This window comes from Callospermophilus lateralis, chromosome 7 (genome assembly GCF_048772815.1).
Source record: "Callospermophilus lateralis isolate mCalLat2 chromosome 7, mCalLat2.hap1, whole genome shotgun sequence".
Lineage (NCBI taxonomy): Eukaryota > Metazoa > Chordata > Mammalia > Rodentia > Sciuridae > Callospermophilus > Callospermophilus lateralis.
The window spans coordinates 123,422,508-123,433,810 of NC_135311.1; the positions used below are offsets into that span (position 1 = coordinate 123,422,508).

The 11,303-nt window shown below is 48.3% G+C and overlaps 1 protein-coding gene across 1 annotated transcript in view; it reads left to right on the forward strand.

Moving 5' to 3' along the window:
- Positions 1-6,261, forward strand: part of Mecr (mitochondrial trans-2-enoyl-CoA reductase) — a 34,293-nt gene extending 28,032 nt beyond the window's left edge. The window contains exons 7-10 of the mRNA XM_076863088.1: positions 359-432; positions 2,733-2,793; positions 2,957-3,029; positions 4,551-6,261. Of these exons, the coding sequence (XP_076719203.1) occupies positions 359-432; positions 2,733-2,793; positions 2,957-3,029; positions 4,551-4,708 (366 nt within the window). The 3' untranslated portion in view covers positions 4,709-6,261. The remainder of the gene's footprint in view (positions 1-358; positions 433-2,732; positions 2,794-2,956; positions 3,030-4,550) is intronic.
- Positions 6,262-11,303: the final 5,042 nt, after the last annotated feature.

Here is an 11,303-nt window from a genome sequence, read left to right on the forward strand (position 1 = left end):
GGCATGTTTTGAACCAAGTCCTGAATCGAACACTGATTCAGTTAACACATGCTGAGCACTCACTATACCAGGTACAGAGATGGCTGAGATACTATGGGAGAACTCACAGACTAGGTGGGCATATGTGCCATGTGACCTGAGAGCTGGGAGGAGGATCACAGAGCACCTGCCTCTGTAAAGCCTGTTCCGAAGTTGCTAAAGGCTCCTCCCAGGCAGAAAAAGCAAGATCAAAGCCATGACCACCCCATTCCCTTCACTCCCTCCTTTTGACACTGCACGGGTCAGGGAAGTATTTGTAGAAGCTTCAATCCCACGTGTAAAAGGGTAGCTCCCTCATGGCAGACTCCTTGTTTTCCAGAACACACCCCAGCCACGGCTTGCTCTCAACTGTGTTGGCGGGAAAAGCTCCACAGAGTTGCTGCGGCATTTAGCGTAAGTCCCTCTACCCTACAGGGCTAGTTTGCTCAAGCTTCTAGGTCACTGGCTGGGAGAACATCAAGTGACCAAGTCCCAATGGTCAATGTAAGCCAAAACCAGGTTAGCACAACATTGAGTAGGAAACAAGGACCAAAGACATCCGGCTCCCTGGGCACTTCTTTCTCAGTCTCTTCCTATATGGGACCAAGAGACCTGTTTCCCAGGGACTCCAGAAATCAACTGCTAAGCTCTCCATCACAGGATGGTCAAGGATTCATAAATTTGGGGCCTCTTAAAAGTCACTTAGTCTGAACTTAGTAACTTTTAAAATTTTTATCAGCTTTTAAAACTAGATTCTAATTTACAAGTAACATTATACCTATTTCAAAACATTTTGAAACATGTAAAAGTACAAAGGGAAACCTAAAGGTTCTCTCATCCCTCAGCCAAGCACCATGGCAGCATTATCTGTGCCCATTCTGTCCTTTCCTTTGACATAAATGTTAGCTGGAGAGCCCCTGAAAAGACTTGCCAACTAGAGTAGGAGTCCCCTTCACACTGATTTAGTTAATAATCTGCTGAGCACTCACTAGCTACCAGGGACAGAGTTGGCTGAGACACTGTAGGAGAACTCACGGACTAGGTGGGCAGATGAGCCACGTGACTAAAGAGCTGGGCGGAGGATCACTGAGCACATGCACCTGCCTCTGTGTGTGTGCTGTTTGAAGTGTTTTGATTCTGTTTTTCCCCCCTTATTTGGTGCTGGAAGTTGAACCCAAGGCCATGTGTGTACTGACACATGTTCTGAAACCAAGTTACACCCCCAGGCCCCTCACCTCCATTTTACACTTAAAGCAAATGAGTCCCAGAGGAGGTAATTACCTTGCCAAAGGTGTAGTCAGCAGAGAGCCAGGTCACCCAAGTTTGCATGACTCTGGAGAACATCTCTTAAGCCTAAACTTAGCAACCTCTGAGGCAAACTATGACCCCCATGTCTTTGCCAGAGAAAGCATTGTGCTCTGGTCACAAGTGTAGGCATTGGAGTCAGAGTGGCTAGGTTCCAGCCCTAACTCTGCTCTTGCCAGCTGTGGACCTGTGGAGAGTTAGGCAATACCTGAAAAATGATCCAAGCTTCAGCCCCTTCATCTCTACAGTGGGAGTGATAGAAACCCATTCTGCTTCCCAAGAGTAATCTAAAGGACACTGAAGTGATATACAGATAACTCATTATTCAATTGAGGAATGGATTTAAGTTTTCTCATTTGCAAAATGAGCGTATCCAAGTGTTCCCTTGGGGTCACTATGAGGATGCCCTGAGATGGTACACGCAACATGCTCAGAACTGTGCCTGGCATTGTAGACAGTAAAAGTCAGCTGTTCTGATCAGCCAAGTGCAGCATGGACATAGAGGAGAGAGGGCTCAGTCCCCTCAGGAACTGCTTTCTATAGCAAACACCAGTTGAAGGGAACTTTAGACCAAATTAGGGCCTGGGGCTGCAGCTTGGGTAGAACACGTGGGTGACGTGCAGGAGGCCCTGGGTTCAACCCCCAATGCTACACATATAAGAAAATGATTAAACTCCCTAGCAGCTTCAGGGCCATAGTCAGTCAGCTCTTCCATTTTGTAGTTTGTAAGTCTGCTTGTGTTGTCCTAAAACATGCTTCAGGTCATCCTTGACCTCAGACTCCTAAAAGAGCCAGGGAGTCAGGAGGGGAACAAAGGTCAAGTCGAGCATGACAAGTCCTAGCTTATTAGCTTTTAAAAATTATACTCACCTCACTCCTATATACAGCCAAGTGTGTGTATCACTCAGCAGCTACTGAGGCAGCACCTCCTACAGGGTCAGGACATTCGTCATTGTCCCCTTCACCACCCACATTCACTCCTATCTGTAGAAGTATTGGGGCACTGATTTTTAGAATGAGCATTTACACATGAAAAGTCAAGGTCTGGGCCATTTCCCTTAGGTCTCCCAAGGTCTCCCAAGGTCCCAAAGTCACCTTCCTGTAAGTGGGAGCAGAGCTGGAGCTGGATGGCGGGATGCAAACCCTGACTGGGTGGGTGGGATCATTGGGTAAGTGGGATCCGTGGGTTCCCGGCGCCGCTGAGCACCCCATTCATCTGGAGGGTGGTGCATGCTCTTGGTGTAGATTCTTGCCTCCTGACTCCCTCTGTCAGGGTTGAGCGTAGGGATCAATTTTTTTTGCCCTTCCCAGGACAAGGTTTAAAAGTGAGGAGTAGAAGTGCTGTGGCAGGTTCAAGAAGGCCTCTCGCTCGGCCTGCACCCACTCTTTGTTCTCTTTGGACTCTTCAGGCCTGGAGGAACCATGGTGACCTACGGGGGGATGGCCAAGCAGCCTGTCACAGCGCCTGTGGTGAGCTGCGGGGAGGATGCCAGCAGATGGGCCCAGTTGCCTCGGCCTGTTCCCTTGGCACCACACTCTGACCATTTTCCTGTCCCTGGGGGGATTCTGTACCCTTAATGGGTACCTGGAAGTTTTACCCTTCCAGCCCAGCATGTCCCTCCTGTGTCCACAGAGCCTGCTCATTTTTAAGGACCTCAAACTTCGGGGCTTTTGGTTGTCGCAATGGAAGAAAGATCACAGTCCAGGTGAGTGGGTGATGGCCCTGTTACCAAGGGTCACAGGAGACAGGAGTGCCTAGCATGACTGTAGAAGAGACCAGCTACACTGAGCCCTACAGAGGTGACTGGGTCCTCAACACCATGGCAGGATAAAGGAAAATCACTTCTAGCCATAGCTGCAGCCAGCCAACTGTCAGTTGTAGGGCCACAGTGTAGAATAAGACAGTGCTCTTGTCCTGACAGCGACAGTGGGGAAGACAACCAAGTAAGGAGGGCAGACTGGAGCCAGCACACCTGTGTTTAAGTCCTGTGTCCATCCTCACGGGATCTAGGTCCTGCCTAGCCCACCTGTGGGACCTGGGGCAGGTTGCTGGATCTCTATCTCGGCTCCACCATCATGATCTTGTAAGCCATGTTTGACAAAGGAGGAAACTAAGGTTCAGAGTGGCTAGGAAGGCACACACCTATAATCCAGAGATTCAGGAGGCTGAGGCAGGAGAATTACAGGTTCAAAGCCAGGCTTAGCAACTTAGTGAGACTCTGTCTAAAAAAAGAAAAAAAAAAAAAAAGTTTGAGGATGTAGCTCAGTAGGTAGGCACCCCTGGGTTTAATTCCTGGTACAAAAAAAAAACCAGAGTGGCTGAGCTTGCCCAGAGTCACCCCCACCTAGAGAGCGGGGCAGCCAGGATGTGAGCAGATAGGCTCTCTGACTCCAGAACCTGAGCCACAGCATGCTGTTCTTCCTGTCCCAGAGGACCTGCACCCCAGAGTGACCTCAGCTGAGAAGGAAGACTGACATGGAATTATCAAGTGAAGGGAGGGCGCCCTGCTGGGCCGAGGGTGTTCAGGCAGAGACAGCAAAAGCCCATAAAAGAGAGTGTGACTCATGGGGCACCACCGTGGTCCTGAGGGAGTGGAGCTTTCAGTCTGGGCTGGGGCTGGGAAGCTGAACAGGCAGGTTCAGACCAATTACAAAAGGCCTTATAAGCCTTTTTAAGGAGTTCAGGCTCTGTCCTGAAGGCAACTGGGGAGTCACTAAGTGTTTTTAAGCAGGACAAAGGATTAGATTCGAAGGTTGAATGAGGCTATGTCTATGAAAAGCACCTCGGCCAAGGCTTACTTGACCTCTTCCAGCACCATACTGGGTCCTTAGCAGGAGGCAGGTTCAGGGAAGTGGGGACAGTGGCCTCAGCTCGAGGGATCCTGAGGGAGTCCTGGGCTGTAGGGAGAGCAGAGCTTATCTGTTCCACGTGAGCTGGCGTGGCAGGCTCTCCCGCCTCCCTTCTGGGGCCCTCTGCCTTCCCTGCCTCCAAATAATGGTCCCCACCCTCCTGCCTATCAGTAGCCAGCCCCGTCCCACTCATAAGGGTCTCTGCCTGCCCAGGAGCTCCTCGGCTCCCACCCCATTGTCCTCTGACCCCGTCTTGGCCCTCACTGTCCTGAATCCACCGCCACCCCATCCTTAGCAAAGGCAGGGCGTCCACGGGAAGTCCACCTGCCATCTCACCAACCCCCAGCTGTTGTCCCCCATCTGACTTCTTCCCACAGACGAGTTCCAGGGGCTGATTCTCACTCTGTGTGACCTCATCCACCGAGGCCAGCTCACAGCCCCTGCATGCTCAGAGGTCCCACTCCAGGACTACCAGCGGGCCTTGGAAGCCTCCATGGAGCCCTTCGTGTCTTCCAAGCAGATTCTCACCATGTGAGCTGCAGCTGGAGGGGCAGTGAGTGGGGGGAAAGTGGACCCACAAGGCCGGCTTCAGGCCCTTCAGTTAGGGCCCAGCCTTCCCCAGACTGCTCTCCGCTTGCTGCCTCTTCCCCCAGGAGGATGGGGAGGTCAGCCTTGGGCATCTAATAAAGTCTGAACATCCTTAAAAAAAAAAAAAAAAAAAAAAGGCAAAAAGGATAGAAGTCATCTCTGCAGAGCGGCAACACTGTGCACCTCCACCTGCAGCACAAGGAAGCGCCCCTCCCTGATTCTCCCTCACCTGTCCCTGCGAATCATTTCCTGACCACCTGAAAGCAAAACTTGGGTGAGTGAGTGCAAGAGCCACAGCCAGTAAGCCACGGTGTCTGCCCTTAAGCCTGCACACCCACAGGGGAGAATCTTCCATAAAGGAGGACTGGACTCCCTTCCTGGCCAGTGTGTAGCCCAGCCCAGGGCAGGAGGATCTGTTGCCTGGAAGAGTAAATGCCAAACTAGATCATCCCAGCCCGGAAGAAACTGCAGACATGGGATCTTGGGTGGCTGGACAACCCTTAGGAAGCTTTCACTCTAACCAGGGAAGTAGAGTTTATACCAGTGGTTCACAGCCAGAGGCAACTTGACCCCCAAGAGACATTTGGTTATGTCTGGGAACATTTTGGCTGCCATGACTTGGAGAGGAGATTGTCACTGGCCCCTAGTGGGCAGAGGTCATGATAGGTTCAACAGTCTACAAGGAGGGCAGGGGTGTAGCTTGCTGGTAGAGCACTTGCCTGGTATGCTTAAGGCCCTGGGTTCAGTCCTCAGCAACACACACACACACACCTCTACAGTGCACAGAACAGTTCCCACAACAGCCATCCAGCTCAAAACCTGCATGAAACAACCTCACAGTCGCCACCACAGTGACTGGTGCTTTAGAGAAGGCACATGTGCGGGACTGTGGACCAGGGCAAGGCTTCTTTGAGGAGACATTGGCAAGAGGACCCTGAAACATGGGTAAGGTTTGTTCAGGCAAGACAAGTGGGACTTTATGTGATTCTTTGGTGTTGGTTTCATGATCCTCTTGCCCAAAGCAAAGAACAAACTTTGGATGTCTCCCTTGTCACCTGTCCTGAACCCTTAACTCAAGAGCCTTATTCAGGGAGCATTTATTGAGAGGCTTGTGTGTGCCCAAAGAGAGGCGCGCCAGTGAAAGATGTCATGCCAGCCCTCAAGTTGCTTAGCCTAGTGCAAGAGACAGACCATTACATATAAGGTTGAGGTTGTGGGGTGAGACACAGAAGGGGCCCAGCTCTGCTTAAGGGTTTCAAGGAAGAATTCCCAGTGGAAATCCTGTGCACAGAAATCTTTTATTTATTCGTTTTTAGTTGTCAGTGGGCCTTTATTTATATGTGGTGCGAAGAATCAAACCCAGTGCCTTACACATGCCAGGCAAGCACTCTACCACTGAGCCACAGCACAGAAATCTTTAAGGCCAAATGGGAAAATGTATACCAAGCAAAGCCAGAAACACATATGAGAGTTCGGAGGCCAGAGGGGTTCTGACTTGGGGGTTGCTAACAGTCCAGTGTAGCTACTGCCTAAGGAGGAGGGGAATGAGAAAGGGGGTGGGAAAGGTGAGTGGGGTCAGATCATAAAGGGTCTTGAAGCCAGAATACCCTGAAGCTCTGAGGGAGCATTGGGGAATCTGGCCAACAGGGTTCAGTTGCATGTGAGTGCACACACATCCCCCAGCAGAAACAGGTTACCTTTGGGAGCAGCTCCTGTGTCCTCCAGAGAAAAGGACCCAGCTTCAGCTTGAGCCTGGGAATGACCTGCAGGTGCCCCTGGGTATTGCCATGTTGTGCACCTGGCTCAGGATCAGCCCCAGCTCCCCATTCCCAGTCGCTAGGTTAGTGGGATGGGAGATTCGTACAGAGGGCCAACGTGGGCAAGTGGGGAAGCTTGAAAGTGAGAGGCAGTGGTCCATAGGCTATGGGAGTGAAAGTTAAGATGAGGTTTTGCAGGGAAACCCATAGAGTTGGGGCGTAGAGAACGCAGTGAGACCGTGGGCATGGTGAGGGAGGCTCTGGGACTACTCCAGGAAAAGGCCAACAGGGAGAAGGGGGTTTGGTAACAGCAGGCTTGGAGATCTGGAGGATCATTTGAAATGAGAACAGTGAAGGGAATTATGCGTTGTACTTTTTGGGGTCTGGAGGTGTAACACTCGGGCTGGTCTTCAAAGAATGGTTATAATGAGCTCAAGAAAGGGAAACAAAAATTACTAAGAAACCTGTCAAGCAAAGTTCAGAGGCAGAATATTGATCTCAGGACCTTTTTTCATTTTCCCTATCCGTTCCCCTTCATTAGAATTAAAACCTAGAGCCTAAGCCTGGTGGTGCACACCTGTAATCCCAGCAGCTCTGGGAGGCTGACAGGAGGATTGCAAGTTCAAAGCCAGCCTCAGCAACAGTGAGGCACAAAGCAACTCAGTGAGACCCCGTCTCTAAATAAACTACAGAACAGGGCTGGGGATGTGGCTCAGTGGTTGAATGCCCCTGACTTCAATCCCTGGTACCCCCCCCCCAAAAAAAAGAGAGAAAATTAAAACCTAGAACTTTGAGGTGGGCACGTGGTAGGCTGGAGTAAACACTGGTTTCCCTGCTTCCCTTGCAGCCAACAAGGTCTGCCCTCGTGAGACATGTTAGATGCCAGTTTCTTAGGAACCTTTTTTAGGATGTAGTTACCAGGTGCATCCTGTACCCTTTTCTTCCCCTTTTGCCTTCCTCCCAGCTGGGATACAAATGTGATTTCTGAAGGGTGCACAGCCATCTTTGACCACATTAAGAATGGGACAGAGGGGCTGGAGATGTGGCTCAAGCGGTAGCGCACTCGCCTGGCATGCATGCCGCCCGGGTTCGATCCTCAGCACCACATACAGACAAAGATGTTGTGTCGGCCAAATACTAAAAAAATAAATGTTAAAATTCTTTCAAAAAAAAAAAAAAGAATGGGACAGAGAGAAAGTCAAAGGAGTCTGAGGCTTTGACTTCCACAAGTCTCAACTGCCTACATTAGGACCTGTTTTTCGAGATTTCACTGTCCCTAATCCTGAATGGTATCATTCAGTGACTTAACTTAAACTAAATCAAGTCAACCAATGTAAAGCTGAAAAAGGGAGTCCTGAAAGATGGTGATTCCCAGCTGGGACTGGAGGTTGACCTTATTGGCAGTAGGCGACAAAAGCCCTCCCAGTGGAGCTGTACTATAGAGAAATCTCTGTGGTAGCAGGTCCGGGGACAATTTGGAGAGGCAGGCACTATGGAAAATCAGAAGTTCTCAGTCTTTGGAATTTCAGACAAGTAAACCCGCCCCAGCCCTCCACAGCTAAAATTCAAACACCAACTAATGGCTGCCAGCATGAGGCTAGCAGAGGGGAAAAAACAGACAAAATAATGTCAGAAGGGAATCTGACTTAAAATGGATCATCTTTTCTATACTAGTGCGAGAGTCATTTCTAATCTTCAGACAATAATCTGGAAGAGCAAGTGGAAACTGGCTCCAGAGCCTGAAGGCAAACAGGTGCTGACTCCTAAGGCAATGCTCAGGCACACCTGGAGCCCTGGAGCTGCCTGCCTGCTTCTCCCAGTCCTCCCCAGGAAGCATCCACCCCACACAGCCGCTCCCGCAGCCAGCATCAGAGTGCTGATGCATGTCTTGTCTTGGAGATGAGATAAATAAGCCCACTTTCCTCAGGAGGAGACTGAGGCCCAGAAGAAAGTTTCCTGTGGGAGCATCACTGTCCTTGTGCCTAGAAGCGCTTGGCAATGCCCACAGTGCTTATTGGCAGGCGCCATGCCCAGGGTAGGGCACTGGGCCCAGCCATGACTGTTGGAAATGGTGGGGAAGAAATGCTCAGCCCAGCACTGCATCTGCCCACATGTGCAGGCAGGAAAATTCCTGGGAAGACAGCAGGTCTGGCCTGAAGGTAGATGGGAAGGAGACAACGGCATCTTCTGAAAGGGAAGAGAAATCTTTCCATGTGTCCATAATCCTGCATTTAGCTTGCCTAAGGCTCTGGGTTCAATCTTCAGCATCACATTCAAAAGCAGGGATTATTTGTTGAGAGAAAAGGTTTCACTGTGTTATCCAGGCTGGTCTCAACTCCTGGACTGAAGGGATCCTCCTGCCTCAACCGTCCAAAGGCTGGGACTGTAGGCATGTGACACCACACCAAACTATAACTGCCCTGAACATACCACATGAAAGGCACTGTTAAGTATGGTAGGGACACAGAAAGAGAAAAAACAAACAAAAAAAAACCCATGGCCCCTAGTACCAGCAAGCTTACATTCTAGTGACGGAGAAAGACAAAGAACAAGGGAATAAATAAGCTAATTCCAGACTGTGAAAGAAAACACACAGGTCTACCGTAACGCAGTAGGTATTTGATTTAAAGCAGACAAGGAAATATGAGGCCTGGATAGGGAGCCAGCCATAGTCCAGGTAGAGAGAGTAGCATGCGTAGAAGCCCTGATATGTGTCGAGGCCTGAAGTAGGTTGGGAAGAGAGAATGCTGAGAAGACAGATTTGTGAACATTTAGAAGGAAGAACCAAAGACAGACCAAGTGTGGCGATTGAACTTTAGTTCATTGCTGGATAGATATGCCACTTCCAGAGTTAGGGAACTCCAGAGAAAGCAGGTTTGGGAGACACGCATTTTCTCTCTCTGGATTCTTTCCCTCCTGTACAACAGATTGATGAGACTATATGACAACCAAGGTTTAGTGCTTATTCTTTAAAACCTTATGATCCTTTTACAAATTTGAGGCCAGCCTCAGCAATTTAGTGAGAACCTGTCTCAAAATAAAAAGGGCTGGGGGTGTAACTCAGAGGTTCAATCCCCAGTACAAAAAAAAAAAAAAAAAAAATCAGATCCTAACATTTTCTAAATTCCAGATGGTTTAAAGATTGCAGGGTGAGGTCAGGCATTACCCTCACATTTTCAAAATTCCAAATGGCTTAAAGATTGCAACATGAGGCTGGGCACAGTGGCACATGCCAGGGCGCACCCATTATCCCAGCCTTCAGGAGGCTGAGACAGGAGAACCTCAAGTTTGAGGTCTGCCCCAACAACTTAGCAAGACCCTCTCTCAAAATTTTTAAAAATTAAAAGGGCTGAGCGGAGTATAGCTCAGTGGTACAGTGCCCTCAGATTCAATCCCCAGAACTGAGAAAGAAAAAAGATTGCAATATGAAAATAAGCTAAGTAACAGATTAAACTGAGGGTTTTTTGTTGTTGTTGATAATGTTTTTAAACTTCAGAGTGAGGAAGACCTTTTGAAATACAATACAAAACCAGTACCAAAGAAAAACAAAGGATGGATAAATTTAATCCCCAAAATACCTAATGTTTTGACTGGCAAAAACAAACAAACCTCTAGGCAAAGTCACAAGTCAAACAACAAACTGGGAAAAAAATATTTGCAATTCATTTGACAAAGAGCTGATTTTCCTAGTATATAGTGACCTATAAATCAAGAAAAATTAGCAAAAGATATAAACAGACATGCAAAGGGAAACATAAATCCATCTTAACCATGAAGAGAGACTTGCTCCATTAAAAACAGTTGCCATTTGAACCCCCCAGAGATACCATTAATCAGGACTGACAAAAGGTAAAACATTTGATGACTCGGTATTGGGGAGAATATGGGAATCAGGCATTTAATGGAGCGTTGAGCAACATCTACCCAAACTACTTGTGCTCACACTCTTTGACCCAAATATTCTTACTTCCAGGAATAGATCTTACATATATGAATATACAAGGCTCCTCCTGTAGCAATTCTCATGAGGAAAGATGGGAAACCATCTCAATGTCCTTCACTAGAGGACTGGTTAAATTACCATGTACAAAACGTTATAAGCCATAATAATAGTCCCGAGGAAGTTCCTTTTGTACTCTTATGGAATGATTTTCAAATTACATTAAGCCAAGAACTGTATATGTAATACCCAGCTCTGGTAAATTAACCTCTGGAAGGTTATTATTATTTTTTTAATTTTTTAGTTTTTGGCAGACACAACATCTTTCTTTGTATGTGGTGCTGAGGATCCAACCCGGGCCAAAGGCATGCCAGGCGAGCGCGCTACCACTTGAGCCACAAACCCACCCCCTGGAAGGACATTTTAAGAAATTGCCTTTGAGGAGGGAAATAGCATCTGGGGGACAGAAGGGAAAACTTTCTGTTACATAGCATTTGAATTTTGAATTATCTTTTCAAAATACAATTTAAAGAAATATATACAAGCCAGACCTGGAGGCGCGTGCCTGTAATCCCAGTAACTCTGGGAGGCTGAGGTAAGATTGCAAATTCAAGACCAACTTCAGCAATGTAGTGAGTCCCTGCCTCAAAATTAATAAGGGCTGGGGATGTGGCTCAATGGCTAAGCACCCCTGGCCTGGGTTCAATTCCCGGTAACAAAAACTAAGTGAGTAAGTAAATTAATAATAAAAAGCAGAGAAACAAAACGCCTTCGTGGTTCTAAGAAAATTGAGTTGGTGCGAAGGGAACCAATATTTTTTGAGCTCCCCATCTTGTCCACCGACA